This window comes from Theobroma cacao, chromosome 9 (assembly GCF_053813885.1).
Source record: "Theobroma cacao isolate CCN51 chromosome 9, ASM5381388v1, whole genome shotgun sequence".
NCBI classification, from domain to species: domain Eukaryota; kingdom Viridiplantae; phylum Streptophyta; class Magnoliopsida; order Malvales; family Malvaceae; genus Theobroma; species Theobroma cacao.
In genome coordinates, this window is record NC_142647.1 from 44,215,130 (window position 1) to 44,235,926 (window position 20,797).

Here is a 20,797-nt window from a genome sequence, read left to right on the forward strand (position 1 = left end):
CATATTTTCACTCTAAGAGCTTATTTGGTTTGATTTTTTTTAATTTAAAAATTATTATGAAGCTTTTATGAAAAATAATAATTTTTAAAATTAAGTTAAAATTATTTGATAATTTTTTTTATAAGTTATAATTTTTATTAAAATTATCATAGAATGTATTTTTTTTGAGAAGGTAATATTGTAATTATTTTTAATAGATGAGTATATTTTTGAAACAAAAATAAAAATTCTCTTGTATTTAAAAAAAAAAAAGAAAAAACTCCTCATAGAAGTTTTCCTGAAACTCTTTTTTTTAAAATTTTATTTTTTTAAAAAATTACTTTTTTTTAAAAGGTTTTCAAAATTTATGTTTGGCTTACTTTTGCTTTTTAAGAGGTAGATAAGTTGAAAAAAAAAAAACCAAACTAAACAAGCACTAAGTGCATGTTTGGCCTAACTTTTTTTCAGCTTATCTACCTCTTAAGTAAAAACTAGGCCAAACATAATCTTTTGAGAAGCTCTTAAAAAAAATAATTTTTTTTAAAAACAAAATTTTTTAAAAAAGAGCTTAAAAAAAACTCCAATGAGGAGCTTTTTCTTTTCTTTTTTTTAAAAATATAAAAAAAAATTTTATTTTTGTTTCAAAAATATCTTCATTTGTTAAAAATAATTACAATATTACCCTCTTAAAAAAAAACCTTCTATGATAATTTTAATAAAAATTATAACTTATAAAAAAAATTTATAAAAAAATTTATCAAACAACTTTAGCTTAATTTTAAAAACTATTATTTTTCATAAAAACTTCAAAATAATTTTTAAATTAAAAAAAAACAAGCCAAACAGACTCTAAGTCTTTTTTTTTACTCTCTTCTATTTAATCCTTCTCTTCTCTTTAGGGTCACCTCCCGTACATTTTTTTACTTATTTACAATACTTCCTCTCTCTTTTTTACAAGAATCTTTTTTATAAAAATTAATATATATATATATATATATATATAGCTCCAAGTGATCAAATTTGGATGGTAAAACCCATTATGCTCATAATAGATATGAACACAACTAAAAAACCCTTGATATACATTGTGATTGCGAGATGGATCTTCACAGTTCTTTAACTACTCATTCAATGGATTGGAACACTAGAAAGAACAAAGTCAAGCTTCATTCTACCTCCTGCAGTTGCCCACTTATTTACTCATCAATCTTTTTTTACCGAATCCTATGTATCACAATCACAAGTCACAAGCTTCGAGGCTTTAAAAAACAAATGGTCACCAATAGAATGTTCCTACTTGTTAGTGCTAGACATTCACACCTCATCTTAGGTTAACGACCGAAGAAGATTTGATACAAACTGTTATCTGCAATAGTCTATCTTTAGTGCAATGAGACTAAAAATTAAAATCCAAATGTGATGAAGGTAAATCGCAGTTGTTACGACATTGCTCCTGTTGATTTCAGCCGTCACGGAAGCAATGCAACAACTTTTGGCCAACTTTTCCCCCCCTTTATACTCATTCATTAGTTCCCATGTAAAACAACTACACTTGTGCAAGTACTATGTACTCTCTTCACTCTTCTGCCTCTCCATTATGGGTCTCCGAAACAGAAGAAGATGCTGTGGCCTTCCCTTTTCTATCTGATGAGCCTGTGAGACCAATGTCCATGCTTTCCTCAGTTTTTGGCTTCTGCAGAAGTTGGAGCTGATGCTGCAACACATATAGAGAAAAGAGAAAATACGTTGAGAAAACAGTAGATCTGGCAATTTTGAACAAGATCTCATTAACACAACACGAAATTAGGAGAGTTCAGATTTTCTATAATTATGTTCATGTCATAATCATGTGAACCTGTTTATGCCACAAAAAATATTTGTCTTGTGCATGTTGACATGATTAATTCATATATGATATGTTTAATTAGTCTTATGTAACAGGTTTATACATTATTCAACATGTCTAACCCATTTAAACTCATATATTGAATTAGTATATCTAAAATACATAAAAAAAACTTACTATTCATATTTAAATAAGTTAATCGTCTCTAAATAGATTAACATGGCTAAACAGGTTAATCGTATTTAATGTGTTAACCTTATCATGTCGTGTAATCTGTGCAATAAATGTGTCGTGAACATGTCGACCCGTTTATCTGTTGTACCCTTACCTTTACATGACACAATTACCACATGTTAACACAAATTGCTAGCCCTATAAAACAGTAGTGATAAATTGGAACAGAGTTAGCTGATTTTACATTTTTTTTGATGTCCAAAGTTATTTTAACCAGAAAAACAACCCTCTAAACATAAGACAGAGACAATCAAATACCCTGCATCCTATTGCAAGCAATGCACTCCAAATCTCACCTTGATCACACAATTATATGGATACATAGTCTACTGAATCATAAGGTAGGGCACAAGAAATTACAACTGTCTTTGAAAATTTTGAAACACAATTGTATAAAGAAAGCAAGAATAGCACCACAACACTACATAAATGATACCTCAATCTTCTGTTGAATAATCTTCTGAGCTTCCAACTGAGAATCTGGAATATTCTGATAACTACCCGATCCCTCTCCTGAATTTCCATTGGCACCAGGTAACTCGAAAGGGACAAAAACACAATGTGGGAATTGCGGAAAGGACAAGTTTGCATGTCCACCAGGAATGGCAAACTGCTGTTGTCCAATGAATGTTCTTTCCCCACTAGATTCGACCTTGGTGGAGTCAGCCGAAGGCCCATAAGCCTGAGGAAGTACAGCATATCCAGGAGACCTACATGGAAAATGCACAAGGTTATAGTACCAGTTGGGACTAGCCAACTAATGCACTTAGAACCAGATCTGATCATGTAAAAAAACTGGCATCCATAGCACAATTGGAAAGCATGGCAGATGTGGGTGCAAAGACCTTGAATGTCTACAGAGGCCTCTAAACCAATGAACCACTGATCAGCTTTTGAAACTAGCACTCAGATGCTACATGCTCTACTTGTGTTTAAAGGCTCCCCTTCCATTTGGGTTAGACAATTCACTTCATTTTACTACCCAATACTCACTAAATATCATATAGCTCGTGTAATAGATCTCATTTAAATGATTACCTTCTTATATAAATTTATGATTTCATTATTAAGTTTGAAAGAGACTAACTAGAGAACAGTGTTGCCACTCTATAATGGCCTATACATGCACACACACACACAACTTTTCTACAGCCCAAAAGTCAAACCAATTAGGTCTAAATGGCACATTCCCAACTCTCAAAGGTATAAGGAATTGCAATAACTGATAATTAGTGCACTACAAATGGCACATAATAAAAAACACATGGGAAAAAGAGGTGAGGTTATATAGAGCCAGCAAAATGAGGAAATGCAAATGTCATTGACAGACATGCAGTATTACAAGCATGAAACTACCTACCAAACTAGTGTGTTTGCAGAAGGATAGATGTAGGATTTCTCGTATATTGATGCTGCTGCAGCGGCAGCCTGAAGCCTGGCCTGATGCTGGGTCAAATTATCAGTGGCCATGTCACCACCAGGACCTTGGGTAGCTGAACTTGTGCTTGACCCTGTTCACACTTTAACAATTAGCCCATGTTTTTCAAACAGTGAAGTCAGTTTGGTTAATAGCAAAATTATAAAAATTAGAGGTGAAGCAATATCACTGCAGAACAAAGTGGTAATAATTAATGTCCAAATCCCAATTTCTTTGCAACCAAATCAGCTTTCCAGCTTCTATATGCCATATAAGAATGGGGATGAGGAAAAGGTTATCCCCAAAATATAAGGACTAAAACATGGAAAACATCTTCAATATAGGCCTCAGAGTTGGGGAGGAAAAGCCTTCAAGTAATGCACCATACCAAAGTGCAAGCCTTGAAGCATGGGTAACACCTATGGACATTTTGCATTATTGCACCTTTTTTCAGGAGGCACATACCTTAACTAGCTTAAATGCAGATCAACAAGACACAAAAAGATAGCAACTAAAAAGATGAAGAACTGAATTTTGAGCTGATAATGGACAGGGAACATAAAGACCCCAAAGTTAACTTTACCCAATACCTAGGAGAAAGCAACAAACTTTTAAAAGTTTTGCAATTTATTTATGCACGATGCATATTATCTCAAACCAAACAGCGGAACTAATGGCTGGCATACACCAGTTTGGATATACTAAAAAAATCCAAGTGCTCCAAGAAAAGATTTCACCTTTGAATAGATAATGTCACAATGAGATTACCTTGTTGATGAGCATCTGACCGAGGTCCATGTTGCCCTCCAGCTGAGCTGGTTCCGTTTTCAGGTGGTACAACCAGTGCTCTGCATGTAGGGCAGGTATGCTGTCTTTCTAGCCATGATCGAAGGCAGTGCACATGAAAAAGATGTCCACAAACTAACTTCTTTGCTGTGGTCATCTCTTCTCGACATATAATACAAGTTGCATCACTTCTGTTCACCCCATCAGTAAACAGTTAAGAACAGCAACTCAGAATACAATTAAAAGATTCTTGAATACCATAAAATATAACTTCACAAACAAATATTTGACTCACGCATTGAGCTCTTCTGGGGTTGCATCTGGGAATCTATCATTCATGTTTGAAGTGATCTTCCTATAACGCATGTAATCAGCAACACGAATTTTGAAATTCCTAAAGGTCTCATAGAGCTCCCGTATTAAGTGCAGAGGTACACCATAGTTCCTGCAGAAACCAATTAACAACCATGCAATGAATTAAGCTATAAGATATATAAAAGTGGATCAGGAGATCTGAGACTTTGGTAAAAAATATCCCTTTTATTTTTTTTCCTTTATTTTAAGACCTTGCAATGCCTGACCAAGCCTTCCATTTAAAAAGTGGCAACTGGGCAGGAATCTCAATACCTGTATGTAAGTCTTAGTTCTCTTGACTACTACACTAAACTTTTTTCAGGATCAGAAACTGATTTTCTGTGTCAAGACACCCAAATGCAATAGAAGCCAAGTTTGGTACTATCCCATTCATATATCAGCAAACCCATGATCGAAAAGCAGAAAAAATAACTGGATATATTTATGCCAATTGGTAACTATGCATTTGCTGACATTCTACCTGAATTACATTTTCATGTCTCAAGGATATAAAACAGTTCAGAAAACAGCTATCAAACTTGCTTGTACTCTCTAGATATGTGAGAAAACAAGTCTCAATCTTGAATGCCTCATCTACAGCAATTCTGATAAAAAACCATGTAGCCCTTAATAATATGGAGGTTTGCTCTGTTTCTCCATTCAACATGTGCAAGTTTATAACCCAGTAAATACAATCTGAAAATATGTAACTCACTGCCAAGATTTGAGCTTAGGTTGATGTCCATCAGCCCAATGCATCTGTATATATTAGAGAATTCTACATGCCTAATGCCACCTTTCAAAATAAAAGCTACCAAGATAGGATTTGAAGCATGATACAAACTCCTAAAAGAGTGTGTAGCATTCTATCAAAAACCAACCAGAAAGATTTACAGCACTGCTTATAAAATTGCTTTAACATGCATTATGCCCTCAATTCATGCATGCCAAAAAGTTTTATAGGATCTCATGCATTAGAACATCATCCAATAGCCAAAAAATATATATGCAGGTGTATAATATAAACATAAATGTGATCATGCAGAAACTAAGAACAAGTAGCTTACATGAAGATCACAAGAAAGAAGCACAGATACATGGACAAGTGAAGCAAGTCCCGAATGAGCTCCAAGTAGAAGGTATAGACGGCCTTTTTTTCCCATTGTCCTTCCATAAGCATGTCACTCACATAGAAAACATATTTTACAAAGGTTGACACTGTCGTTGTTGCCAGTATCATGTATCTACAACCCAAAAGAAACCCAACATTAGTCAAAGCAAGAACAGATAAACTAGAAAATATACATCTGGACCACTTCCTAGTGAAGCGTAAAACATATTTTCAGCAACTTCACAAGCTCACAATTAGCATCTAATATATGTTTGAATGCCAAACAAAGAACAATGGTACATGTGAAAAATACAAATACACACACAGCACTTGCAAAAATACACAAGGGAGGAATAAAATATGGTCACATTTATGTAAAGTACTGTAAAACAAAGAATAGTTGGATTTTTACACACCTTTTCTCTTCCAGGAACCTTAATATTAGATTGGCGATAGACTTTAATATAATGTCAACTTCATTTATCCTTCAATTTCCATCATAAATGACATATTCAAAGAGTTTCTCTCTTATCTCTCTATAGCCTAGCACTCCTCTACAACATGCATAATTTTCTTAATCATGCTCCTACAATCCAAGATCCCAGTGCATATTTATCAGGACCTTAGTAAATCACAAAACAAGAACTGTGACTTCAAGACCATGCTCATCCTTGCCAATCCATTTTATTAAATCTAAAATGCTCAGGACAAGATAAATACAAAATGCAATTGAATGATGGCCCATTAAGTATGACAAATAGAAATGAATTAAGAAAATTTTCAACTGATAATCACAAAAGAAAGAAGAGGTGCTAACTTAAATAACTTACTCGAATGAAAAGAAGAGGGAGACTGACGCTTGTCGTGTTTGGATCAAAAACTTTATAGAACTGTACAAGAACAGACAATCTAGAAGAAGAAGGAAACCCATAAAAGAAACTATCCGAACATGAGACAACATGGAAACAGAAGGGGTTGTCTCAATGTACTCGACTCTCTTCTGTGCCAACCAATGCAAAGCCTTGATTAACAACAGAGCCGTAACCATTGCAAGAAACGTAACAGAGAAGTCCTGCCGAAAAATGGTGATTGCAAAGAGGATCTCCATGACCTCTCTCCATGACTGTTCATTCAACCTCTCGATCTCAGCTTCACGAAGAGACCCAAGAAATACTCGTTTCGTTAATTGCCATAAGGTACACATTATGACCAGGCCCATATTGAGAAGCAACACCAAGCTGATCTTAGAGGTTGATAAATAAACCATAGCAGGATAAAACTGGCCTCTACTGTTGAATGCATGATAAATTACAGCTAGCGTCGCAACCAAACTGAGACCAGCATAGGTTCGCAGCCTCATCATTTTGCTCTACCTGATACCAGACCACAATATTCAATCAAGAGAGGAAAATCAAAATCTAGAATTAACTTCAAAACTACAACTTCTTAATCGATTACCCTTACTCTTTCAAAGCATTTAATTCGCTAGGAAACAATTATATACGCACTAAGATCAAGTGAAACTATTAAAAAAATCAAATTTCATTAATTTTCTATATACTGCACAAAAAAGGGGGCACTTTATTAATTCAGATATAGTATCATGCTCAAAAGTAATCGGTATTTCGATTGTTTCCCTGAAATTATTTTCCTCCACAACCAAACAATTGATTCCAGAAACTCCCGCGAACGAAAAATTCTATTTAATAAGAGGAAAAGAGGAAGGGATCAGTACTGACCTGACAGATAACTTCGTTAGGGTTTTCGCGGGAAATGGGAACCGACAACAAGAGGAAGAGAATCCCTTCGCCTCCTTCGTGTCTTCTTTTTGCGGGAGAGAGATTTAACTGCAAATGCGACGGTATTTATTATTATTTATTTATTATTTATCCTTTGATTTTTGCAACACTTTGAACGAGAAAACAAAGGTTTTCACTTCAGCACTTTATTGGACGCAATTGCGGTCATCTTTACCAATCGGTGTAGTCCATGTGGACTGTGGGCCCTTACTTTTCAAATTAAAAACAAAATCTTTATTGGCTCTTGTCTGATTAATTCATATAAATTTAATGCAATTCAATATATGCACTATTTAATAATTTTGATATTTTCTATTAGAAAATTTTTAAATAAGTAATTATTAAATATATTATAATTGAAGCTTTTCATGATTTTTAAGTGATGATTAATTAATTGGTATTTTAACATTATTTTCATCAAAAAATGTTTTATTAAATGATTTCGTGACGAATAATTAAATATATCAAAAATAAAATTAAAAATTTTTAACCAATTAAATATTTTCAATGGCTAAACAAACACACCATATGTATTTATAATTTTCGTAATTTAAAATTTAATGTAAAAACATTCTCCTCCTTCCTCTCACAACTGGCAGCGACGCCGTTTCTTTCTCTCTTCTATCCTCTCGTCGTTTCCCTCACTTTCTGTCCGTCTGTGCACTGCAGCGACCTCCTCTCATTTTGATCTTTCCCCATTTTCTTTCCTTTTCTCTCCTCTCTCGTCTTGTTCTTGCCCTATGTTACTATTAATCATAATTAAATATTATATATTTTCCTCTTTCTAACCTTTCTGCCACCCCTTTGCTCCGCCTTTCAACTTCAGCAAGCCCGTACCTTTTGGTCAAATAGGTAAACTTTCTTTTTTCTTCTTATGTTCAAGATTATTGTCATTATTAAGTTGACTTTCAATGGCCCAGATTTTATCATTTCAAACCTTTTTCTCAGTAAATATCTGTTTAATCTTAAATATTGTTAATTTGATGTGAATTTCAATTGATAGTGCATTGAGCTTTAGAATGCTGATTTGAGGTATATATTGGAATTCTTGAGTGAGTCTATTGAGGCCATTGAAGATTACGTTTGATTGCTCCTTTTCTTTTTCACGGTTTAAATTGATTAAATTTTGTAGGAATGCTGGATTGAATCTGAAAATGGGTCTTCTGCTGAAATTAGTTTTTGTACTTTTAGAAAGATAGAATTTTGGATGAGATTGGTTGGTTCTATAACCTTAGTTCAGATTGACTTTCATGAATATTCTATGTTGTGAAATGTTAATGCTTGCATGTCAGAAAAAATTGAGGAACTAAGTGGTCTGCCTAAATGCTTGATGCGGGATTTTAATCATCTTGAATTGTGGTTTCTTTTCATATCAACCAACATTCTTGGATTATTGTGGTTTCCTTATATCATTGTTCTTTGATGCATTATTTAATTATATATTGAGATTACAATGGTTCACTGATTTCATTCTTTTCGTATCTAGACTGGACACTGGATCTTAGCTTGACTACAATTGGGTTGATGATAAGAAAATGATGTCTGAAGATGCTGGACAGATGTTGGTCGTGTATGATGATCCTTCAGATCAACGATCTTTGTCTTTAGATGAAACCAGTAGCACAGAGGAATCACCTGATGAAACCCGGCTTTCCCTAGAAACTACTGATGATGCCATTCCATATATCGGGCAGAGATTTGCTACTCATGATGCAGCTTATGAATTTTATAGTGAATTTGCAAAGCGATGTGGCTTTTCAATCCGTCGTCATCGTACAGAAGGAAAGGATGGGGTTGGCAAAGGACTTACAAGACGTTACTTTGTCTGTCATCGTGCTGGCAATACACCTCTCAAAACCTCAAATGATGGTAAACCCCAGAGAAACAGAAAATCATCCCGATGTGGATGTCAAGCTTACTTGCGGATAAGCAAAGTAACAGATTTAGGACCAGCAGAATGGCGTGTCACAGGGTTTGTGAACCACCACAATCATGAACTTTTAGAACCAAATCAAGTTCGTTTCCTTCCTGCATACCGAACCATATCAGATACAGATAAGAGCCGAATCCTTATGTTTGCAAAAACAGGAATCTCAGTGCAGCAAATGATGAGGCTGATGGAACTTGAGAAGTGTGTGGAGCCAGGATATCTACCTTTCACTGAGAAGGATGTGAGAAATTTACTTCAATCGTTCAGGAAATTAGATCAAGAAGATGAAAGCATAGATTTATTAAGAATGTGCAAAAACATAAAGGAGAAGGACTCCAACTTCAAATTTGAGTATACACTTGATTCAAACAACAGGTTAGAGAACATTGCCTGGTCATATGCATCATCAGTCCAGTCATATGATATCTTTGGTGATGCCGTGGTGTTTGACACGACTCATCGTTTGACTGCATTTGACATGCCACTTGGGATATGGGTTGGAATGAATAATTATGGCATGCCTTGCTTCTTTGGCTGTGTGCTTTTACGAGAAGAAAATTTGAGGTCATTGTCATGGGCATTAAAGGTAATAGAATATTATATAGCTTTTTTAAGTCTATCACATTTTATTGCTTTTAGTTGCCAGTTTTGCTTGAATCCGACAAGTTTGTGCCCTTTTGCTCTTCTGACATTGCTGAAAGCAAAAGGGCAGGAGGAAGGGATGGTGGGAAATATGTATCCCTGGAACTGAATGATTCAATATCTGGGATAGATAGCTGGTGGTTTTAGTGAATATGGTAGATACACAAGATGATGACTTTTGATTATCTTTGTTATTGTAGAGGATTCTTCTGTATGGAGTGTCTACAGTATCAATAATACATTGTGGTTTACTGAGTTGATATGATTTAGGGCCAACTGTTGTTTTGTAATGCTAGGCAGTACATTTGAGCATGAACTTTGTGCAAGGGAAAAGAAAAAGAGGTTCGGATGCAAGAACATAATTTTTTTTTTTTGGTGAATAGTGTCCCATATACAGAAGATAATTGGCAAACCTCTAGAACATATATGCTTGGTGGTTCTCAAATTTTCTAGTTTTCTTTCTCATTTTTGGTATTTAGTTTATAATTCTCTTTCTTCTTTTCGGTTTTATGTTGGGGCTTGCTAAACTAGTGTCTTTCTCTTTTTTCCATATGTGAAAGGCATTCTTAGGGTTCATGGATGGGAAGGCACCACAGACAATATTAACTGACCAAAATATGTGTCTCAAAGAAGCCATAGCCATTGAAATGCCTACAACTAAATATGCACTCTGCATATGGATGATTGTGGCAAAATTTCCATCCTGGTTTAATGCTGTTTTGGGAGAACATTACAACGAGTGGAAGGCTGAGTTTTATCGACTCTACAATTTAGAGTCAATTGAGGATTTTGAATTGGGCTGGAAGGACATGGTCAACTCTTTTGGGCTACACACTAACAGGCATATTGCCAACTTGTTTGCATTACGCTCATTGTGGGCTTTGCCATACTTGAGAAGCCATTTCTTTGCAGGAATGACAACAACTGGCCACTCAAAGGCAATTAATGCTTTCATTCAAAGATTTTTAAGTGCACAGACTCGGCTTGCCCATTTTGTGGAACAAGTATGCTCTTTCTTTCTTTACTTTCATTCAAATTCAATTGTGTGAGTGTTTTATTGAAATATCTTGACGCATGATTCCTGTAGTAAGTGCATCTAGACTTTCTGTCTTAGTTGTTCCTCTTTGAAGATCTAGGAAAGAAATGATCTTGTAAAGGTGGCAGAATATGAAGATTAAATAGTAGTAAATAGTAGTTAAATTAGGCTTGTAAAAATTCTTATTTTATGAAATTGCCAGGCGCTTCTCTTTTATTGAGGGTGGCGATGTTAGCAGTTTTTAAGGCTCATCCAGTGCATATCTTGAATCTGAGGATACACTGACTAGTAAAACTGTTGCTCTTTGAAACATAAATAATGACAACCATTCAACTTAAGCCAATTTGTCTGAATTTTCTCCTGAAGTTGGTGTTTGCTCAATGTTATGTCCAGCAGTTGTAACCAAACAATAAAAATGGTTGCAGAAAATTTTTCAAGAGAAAAGTAGAAAAGGAATGGACTTCGTAAGAATGCTTATTTGGAAGTTATACCCTGACCTATACTTTCTTTAGAGTTGCAGCTTATCTACAGCTTAAACATTATTGATTCTGTATTAAGATATGTAAAGCCTACATTAGATTCTGGGGTTTGATCTACTTGCCTGACATCTTAACTTATACCTGATTCAGCAGTTAGGATTAAGATTTCTTTGTACCCAGCCTACAAGTTTATTGAACCATGTTTTTATTAGTTGATGGGGTCAAATCTTCTCGGGCTGCAGTCTCTATTTAAATGTTGAGTTTGGAAGACAGCTTCTGCCATTAAACTACAAACCTAAACCTTATCTGCTCAACTAAATTTCATTATCCTATTATCATTAGCATCACCATCCTCATGATGGGTGTGCAATTATCTTGGCATGTGTTTTCCTGTTCTTGATTATTGTACTTGTTATTGCTTGTAATGCATCTAAAATGTGGTTGTGGTTTGCCAGTTCTGATCGGCAATTCTTCATTCTTTATGTTATTATCTGTTCTGTTTGACAATTTGTCTTCCTTGTTGATTTAACCTTATTCAATCAGGTTGCTGTTGCTGTGGATTTTAAAGATCAAGCTGCAGAACAACAGACAATGCAGCAGAATCTTCAAAACATCTGCCTAAAAACAGGAGCTCCTATGGAATCTCATGCTGCCTCTATCCTCACTCCTTTTGCCTTCTCTAAGCTTCAAGAACAACTAGTTTTAGCTGCTCACTATGCATCATTTCAGATGGATGATGGCTTTCTTGTACGACATCATACAAAACTCGAGGGAGGCCGGAAAGTGTATTGGGTTCCTCAAGAAGGCATTATAAGTTGCAGCTGCCATCAGTTTGAGTTCTCTGGAATTCTTTGTCGGCATGCCCTTCGAGTTCTCTCAACTGGAAATTGCTTTCAGATTCCAGAGAGATATCTCCCTCTCCGCTGGAGACGGTTCTGCACATCACCTGCGAAGCTTCTGCATAGTTCTCCAACTGATCAAACAGAAAGGATTCAGTTGTTGCAGAGCATGGTATCAAGCCTTGTAGCAGAATCTGCCAAGTCAAAGGAGAGGTTGGATATTGCTACTGAGCAAGTCTCTATTCTTTTATCTCGCATAAGAGAGCAGCCAGTTACATCACAAGGTGTGCGAGATATTTCCCCTATTCATAGGAATCTTTGACTGGAAACTAAACAGTTAGCATACTCTGCATTCCAGACCCTCTGGTACCGGAGAAGGCTAATGACAAATTTTTGATAAGGTCATGTGGGGGGTTAGAAATGCAAGAGTTGATATAGGGTTCGGCCTTTGCATACTAAATTTTGTAGTTGTGTTACATGCAATCGAAATATACAAATTGCATTTCCTAGGCAGTGTTTTGCCCATTCTTAGGCATCATCTTGCATGACCGCTCATAGACGGAGGGAAGCAGAGAGCATGTTATTGAGGATTTTTGCATGTAAAATATATACATAGGAAGGAGCTTATCTTGTATAATATTCATGCGTTTTTTCTTCAGAAAAAAAAATATATGCCCATATTGTTTTTGTCTAATAGCATAAGATGAAATGTTCTAATCTGTTTGGCTTAGGCTTTTTTTCAGCTTATTCACCTTTAAAAGCAAAAGTCAAGTCAAATAAGGTTTTTAAGAAGTTCTCAAAAAAAAACCAATTTTATTTTAAAGAACAAAATAAAAAAAAAAAGCATAAAGAAAATCTCAAGATAGGCTCTTTCTCTTCTCTTTTTTCAAAACATATTAGTTTTTTAAAAATACTCCTCTTCCAATCAATCTCCCTCTCCTTTCTTACTCTTTGCAAATCACCATTCTCCAAACAAGGAATAGTAATGGATACCTTATTATAAGGTACTCACGGGTACTTGATCCGATTATATCGGGTTAAAGTACTTTATAATTGGATTTAAGACGAGTTCGAGTAGTGATTTTAATACTTGTATCAGGTTCGGGTAGGGTTAAGTTACTATCCCTTGGGTAGCCATTACCCGAACTCAATTATATTAATATTCAGATTACGCGGATACCCGCCTTAAATTCGATCTCAATATCCGTTTATATATATTATTGTTATTTAAATGATTAAATTAAAAAAATCAACATTAATATATTTATTAGAAGATGACAAATATATCAAAAAGTATGATTACTTAAATTATTAATGTGATGATATTTATATGTTTATATTAAAAAATTATTAAATTACTAATTATGTTTAAATAATATGAATATCATATTATATTACAAAGGAATATAATTACTATTATACATACTTCAAATATAAATATATTTATTTTTTATTTTGTGTTAATGTTACAAAAATTATAACTTGTAATATATATACTTAAAAGAGAGTCTTTAAAATTAGAATAATTTTAGAATCTAACTATTTTTTTAATTTCATGTAATTAAAATCAAACCCATATAGTTAATTAAATTAATTCATTAAACTATGATTATTAATTAACTTGAAATGTTTTTTAATATATATATTATATATTCGGTTCATTTATAAGAAATATAATTACTATATTATATATATACTAATACTTTTAATATATATATATATATATTTATTTATTTTCTATTTTATATTAACATTACAAAAATTATAACTTGTAAAATTATTAATTATAATATATACACCTTTATTTATATAAACTTATAATATACAAACCTTAAGAGAAGTTGTGAGATTAAAATAGTTTTGAAACCTAGTTATTTTTTTAATTTCATGTAATTAAGGACAAACTCATATAATTTATTAAATTAATTCATAAAATTATGATTATTAATTACCTTGTAATGTCATTTAATATATACTATTATACATATATACTTTTAGAGTGTGTGTGTGTATATACACTTTAAATATAAACATATTTACTTTCTATTTTTTGTTAAAATTATAAAAATTATAACTTATAAAATTGTTAATTATAATATATATATATATATATACCTTTGTTTATATAAACTTATAATATATAAACTTAATTATCTAACAAGAAGTTGTGAGATTAAAATAGTTTTGAAACATAGCTATTTTTTTTAATTTCATGTAATTAAAGACAAACTCAAATAATTAATTTAATTAATTAATGAAACTATGATTATTAATTAACTTGTAATATCTTTTAATATCTATGCTTTATATATATTAGGTTCATTTATAAGGAATATAATTTCTATTATATATATACAATAAAATACTTTTAATATATATATATACTTTAAATATAAATATATTTACTATTTATTTTGTTTTAATATTATATAAATTATAACTTATAAAATTATTAATTATAATATATATATATATACACGCTTTACAGTATATAACTTGTAATGTCTTTTAATGCATACACTTTATATTATTATTATATTCATTTATAAAGAATATAATTAATATTATATAAGTTCATAATTACTAAACAATAAAGTAATATTGATTTATATTATATATTATTTTCATTTATAAACATACTTTATAGTTTTTGATTATTTAAATTTAAATTTATTATTTGCGTTTTTATTAATTTAATTAGTAGTTAATTATATGAAATATATAAGAGAAATATTATTGTATATGGATATGGGTTCGGGTAGTTGGGTATCTATGAAGAACATTTTAATAAATTTTTTATCTAATTGGGTTTTTAAACGGGTTAAGGTAATTATTAGATAGTGAGAATGTATTAGGGTTAGGATTAGGGTAAAAAATTTTAAAATTATTTTGGTAATTAATAAGATTTAGGTACCTCAAAATTAACAGATATCATACTCGTTCACAACCCTACTCCAAACAATCAATCTCCCTTTCCTTTTGTCTGCAAATTATCATTTTTCAATGCAAATAGTAATCTCTCTCTCCTCTACCTCTTTTTACAAAGAAGACTCAATAACAGAATAACAAAATTTAAAATTTTATTATTCTTACAAATATTAAGAGAAAAGAAAACTCAAAATTCAAAATTGCATTTAGATATTATTTAAAGTTTTCTCTCTTCTTCATCAAAAAGGATTTTAATTTTAAATACAATAATTTCTTTTTTGTCTTCTTTTTTAGGAATTGAAGCATCATGATCTGATTGTTTATTAGATCAGTAAAAATCTAATACTAGTATTATTATATAAGTTTGAAAGTTGTTCCGTTTTTTATAAATTTCTTTGATTTTAATATCTGAAATTGTATATAAATTTGAAAAAGAGTTATTACACTTTGATTTATCACGTGATTAAATATGGCATAAATACTCTTTATGGTAATTTTAATCAAAATTAGAGCTTATATAATTTATTTTATTAAATAGTTTACCAAATAGCTCTAACTTAATTTTAAAAGCTATTATCTTTCATAAGAGCTTTATAATAGCTTTTAAATTAAAAAAAGTTAGGCCAAACAGGCTTTTAATAAGCTTGCTTAGCAAACAACTTTAGCTTAATTTTAAAAATTATTATTTTTCGTAAAAGTTTTATAATAACTTTTAAGTTAAAAAAAAATTAGACCAAACGGGCTCTTAATGAGCTTTGTTTTTAAGGTGTTTCTTGTTTTTAAGGTGTTTCTTGATAAGTTGTAAAGATCAAGAAGAGTTTTGTTTTTAAGATGTTGATAATTGATTTAGAGTTGAGATTAAGAAATTTCATTTTGAAGGGAGCAGATTCAAACCTTTAACCTTTGTTAGTTCTTGTAAGTTGTAAGGATCAAGAAGGTTGGATTGGTTCAAACTTAACCCTAGTTAGTTCTTATAAGTTGTAAGGATCAAGAAGGTTAGATTGGTTTGTTTAATATGATCATATTATAATGCTTCATTTTCATATATAATTTTAACCATTGATGAGTATGGAATATCCGCAAATTTCTTGTAAGATTTTTTTTTTTGAAAAAAGAATTTAAACTCTACTCTTTAAGCAGTGAGATCATAAAACAACTAATGAGTCAAATATTCAGGTGCAATCTCTTGTAAGATTTAAGCTCACTTAATTCATATGAGATGGTAACAACTATAATAAGGTTGATCTTATTGTAAGCTTGTCCTTACTTGTTAAACAGGTAAACAATATATGTAAATTTTAATTTTATCTATTTTATGTAATTTTTATCTTTAATTTCATGTTTTTACGTTAAAATATAAAAAATATTTTTTTAATTACTATTATATATTTAAATATTATATTATAATTTAAAGGTAAAAAGTATAATACCATTTCATGTTAACATTATAATTATATAATTATAATATACACAACAATAACGTTAATGTTAATTTACATAATGTTAATGTTACATATTAATGTCACTAGACTATGGCCCGTGCGTTGCACATAGGCCTCTTTCTACCTCTCTTTTTCTTTTTCAATACGTTTTTTCTTATTTTCTATGGTTTCCAAATGGCTAAAAGAGAAAGTCCATTCGAAACTTCCTTTTACTTATGTAATAAATATAGTATTATATGATATTAAAATTTTAAATTAAACTCATTACATTATAACATGACGCTAAATGTTATGTATTAAATTTTTAATTAAAAAATATTATTTGATTTAAACATTAATATTTTTAATTTTTATGTCATAATATTTAAAGTGAATTTGAGAGGATAGAAATTAGTTTTATCAAAGTTTATGTAAAAAAAATTAAAATTTTGATTTTTGTACTTTATATTATATGAATTTTTACATTTAATTTTTAAAATTTAATTTTTAAAAGTTAATTTTTACTATAAATATTTATATTCTTATTATTATACATTTATATCAACATTTGTAAAAGGTTAATTTCCATTATAAGTACAATAACTCTTATATCTTTGCATCAATGCAATAATACTTAATCCAATTGAATATATTTTTATTCTATATATCCAATAATATATTTTTATCCTTATTCTTGTACATTTATATTAAAATTGAAAAAAATGGAATGAAACATAAAAAAATCCTAAACTCTTCTGAAAAATTCAAATAAATCTTGATTCTTTTATTGTGTTACAAACAAGCTCTTATACCTTTGTTTTGATTCAAATAAATTTTTATATTTTTATTTTGAGTCAAATAAACTGTTATAACTAATGGTTGGATTTCAAAGAGAATAAGAAAAAGAACTCCTTTATAACTAATGGTTAACTTAATCAAACTGTCCCTTCTTATTTTATGCCACGAACTGTTAACGTGACATACTAATATAACATGATGATATGACCATGTGATATTTTCACATTTCACATTAGCATCATGTTAACATAAAAAATGATAAGTGACATTTTGACTAATGATAATTAATTAATCATTAATCATAAAACATTATTATACCTAAAATAAAAATATTGAGGCTTGATTGAACATAATTGAAAAATAAGGATTTATTTGAATTTTTTGAATAGTTCAGGGTCTTTTTCAAACATTATATCAAAAAAATTGATTTAACATTAACATTTTTAATTTTATATGTCAAAATATTTACAATGAATATTATGTTTATATAAAAAAATTAAATTTTAATTTTTGTAGTTTGTGTGATATGAATTTTTACTTTTATCCTTATAAATTTAGATCAGATTTTTAAAAAATTAATTTTCACTATAAGTATTTTATTATATGTATAAGGTCAAGATTTGTACTACAATGAGTTGTTATTGTAATTCTTATACATTTATGTCATTTTTTTAATAAAGAAATTTAATGGCAACTTGTTAGAGATGAACTGTTACCACTTATCGATTTAGGAGGTATGATTACAGTATCATACATTACTCTTTGCCGTGACAAGTTTTTTTTTTTATATACTGGAAGTTCCCGCAAGGCCTAACTACCTTGCAATTGTTTTATTAATAGTAATAAAATTAAGTACAGTAGAGAGGGGGACCGAAACTTTACCTCCAGAATTACATGAGCAATAAGGGATAGATTTCCTAGTACAAGGATTACCACCTTTGCTATAATTTCTAGTGTAAATGATAAGTAATTTACCTGTGTACAAGGATCTGTAAGAATTTTAGAAAAATTAACAATACAAGGAAATGAAAAAAATAAAAAAAGAATACTACTCCTTTACATTTATTTAAAACGAACATAAGGTAAATTTAATCTATCTAATTTAAGAATACCACATAGTTCGCCTCGTGCTTTAGTAAATACACAAAGATCCTAATGACTGTAGCCTTAATTAGACAAAAATTTGCTGCCTGATTACTTTCTCGATAAATATGCGAATTTCTATAAGAAATATTTTGCAAATATTTCCTTATAGATTCCAATAAATACCGTATGTCATGGGACCCTTTTTGAGAATATTGGATCATCTGAATCACCACCAATGCATCCACCTCTATCCATAAATTATTAATATTGTACTCTTGGCACAATAGTAAGCCCCTAAGCAGCACCTGTAGCTCTGCTTGCAAGGAATTAGAAGAACCAATGTTTTCTGAGAAACCAAAAACGAGCATACTTGTGTGATCTCGAAGGACGCCTCCACCTGCAACCAACTGCCTATTTTTAGAACTACCATCTGTAAACACTGTAAAAAAAGCAATAATAAAATTTTAGTAATTAAAAAAAATCATAAACAAAAAAAAGAGAGAAAAGGTACGTCTGGCAGGGTGCGTCCGCACCCTGCTAGGCACCACCCTTCCTACCAGACGTGAAAAAATCGCGTCTGGCAGGGTAGTGGAGGCACTACACTTTGCCAAAAAAAGCCGAGTGTATAAAGAGGGGAATCGGGAGCAACCCAAAAGGAGGGGAGCCAAAATCAAAGAAAAACCTAGCAATTGGCAATACTAAAAAAATCCCTAGGCAACCAAGAAACCACAAAACAGCAACCAGAGGAAATCCTAGTTTTCTAGTAGCCACAGTAATCCACAAATCAGAAAAAATGCATCCAAAAAATACAAAAAAAAATCAGTTAAAAATACACAATAGAAGGAGAGTAATCGAATTTTGGGGCGGGGACTTTTTTTTTATTTTGGATTTTTGGGGGTATTTGCACCGTCGTCGATGGGTAGTCAAGGGCCTTAGCTACAGACGGAAGGAAGGGAGCGACGCTGGCAACGTCGAGCAGCTGCAAGGAGGACAGATCTAGAGCTAAAGCAGATCGACGATAAGAGAAGGCGAAGAGGGAGAGCCGACCGACGGTAGAAGAAGGTGAGGAGAGATCCGATCTTGGTAGCCAGCACCGATAGAAGAGGAAAGATTTGGTTGCAGATAGGAGATTCGATTGGTGAACTTGCCTCCGATCAAAGAACGATGAAGGAGAAACAAGGAGTACCGACCGGTGGTTGGGAGAAAGATTGGAACGGCATCGGTGAAAAGGGAAGCTTGGGTCACCGATTGACGGCAGGAAAGGAAAAGGTAGCCGACGTCGTCGCCGGTTAAGGAGGTCCGATTTGGGGTGGCTGTTAGAGGGAGATGGAGCTCGTGAGATTTTAGAAATAAGGTAGAAAAATTTATTTCTAGAGAGAGAAATTGAAGAGAGAAAATGGGAAGAAAGGAAGAAAATGAAGCTTAAATAGCTAAGATCTAGGGTATGTGAAACTGCGCCGTTTTGGGCACCAGGGGGCTGATTGAGCAGGAGACCAACATGATGTGTTTTGATAAGAGGCCACGCGGGCCTTAGAGAGGCAGTTTAGTTGGAGCAGGTCGGCATTTGGGCCGTTTCTAGCCCGCTAAGGTAAATCCCTGACTCTTTTAAGAATTTGTTTGTTGGCCCATTTTACATTTTTTTTAGGGAGATTAGGTAGAATTAATTATAAATTATTATAGTATAAAATTCTATTTTTTTTCTTTTCTTCATGGTATTTTAGACTTAAGAGATTAATACAATAGGAGAATATAGAAATAATAAAGAATAAAAAAAAAGATAATAAAATATTTTTAGAAAATGTTTAGTTATACAAGGAATTTAAGCTTAGGAAAATATTTACCACAAATATAAAGAAAAAAAAATAATAAAAATAATATATAAATGAATGGAGTAAATGGTAGGCTAAAGATTTATATATAGATTAAATTAAGAAATTGGAAATTATTGGATTAAGTATTAAAGTAATAATGTCACGACCCGGAACCTCCCTCAGGCCCATAGCAATCGCCGCGATGTCTCGATTGACACTCATTATCCGGAATGCCAACCGAAATCCCGCAATGCTTACATATCAGTTTTTTTTCTTTCCTGTGAGCAATCGTTGTTAAATA

At 31.8% G+C, this 20,797-nt stretch overlaps 2 protein-coding genes across 2 annotated transcripts; one reads left to right on the top strand and one right to left on the bottom strand.

Annotated features, from left to right (window-relative positions):
* Positions 1-1,084: 1,084 nt before the first annotated feature.
* On the bottom strand, positions 1,085-7,626 carry LOC18590133 (ERAD-associated E3 ubiquitin-protein ligase HRD1B). Its single transcript, XM_007015477.3, has 8 exons — positions 7,467-7,626; positions 6,558-7,100; positions 5,684-5,860; positions 4,558-4,707; positions 4,245-4,453; positions 3,420-3,570; positions 2,496-2,769; positions 1,085-1,693 (listed from the first exon to the last, which is right to left on the bottom strand). Exons 2-8 carry the CDS (start codon positions 7,088-7,090, stop codon positions 1,556-1,558), a joined length of 1,632 nt encoding a protein of 543 aa, XP_007015539.1. The 5' UTR covers positions 7,091-7,100; positions 7,467-7,626; the 3' UTR covers positions 1,085-1,555.
* A 484-nt stretch (positions 7,627-8,110) lies between these two features.
* Positions 8,111-13,130, top strand: FRS11 (FAR1-related sequence 11). The gene is made up of 4 exons (XM_018127418.2): positions 8,111-8,378; positions 9,013-10,042; positions 10,659-11,102; positions 12,157-13,130. Exons 2-4 carry the CDS (start codon positions 9,062-9,064, stop codon positions 12,772-12,774), a joined length of 2,043 nt encoding a protein of 680 aa, XP_017982907.2. The 5' UTR covers positions 8,111-8,378; positions 9,013-9,061; the 3' UTR covers positions 12,775-13,130.
* Positions 13,131-20,797: the final 7,667 nt, after the last annotated feature.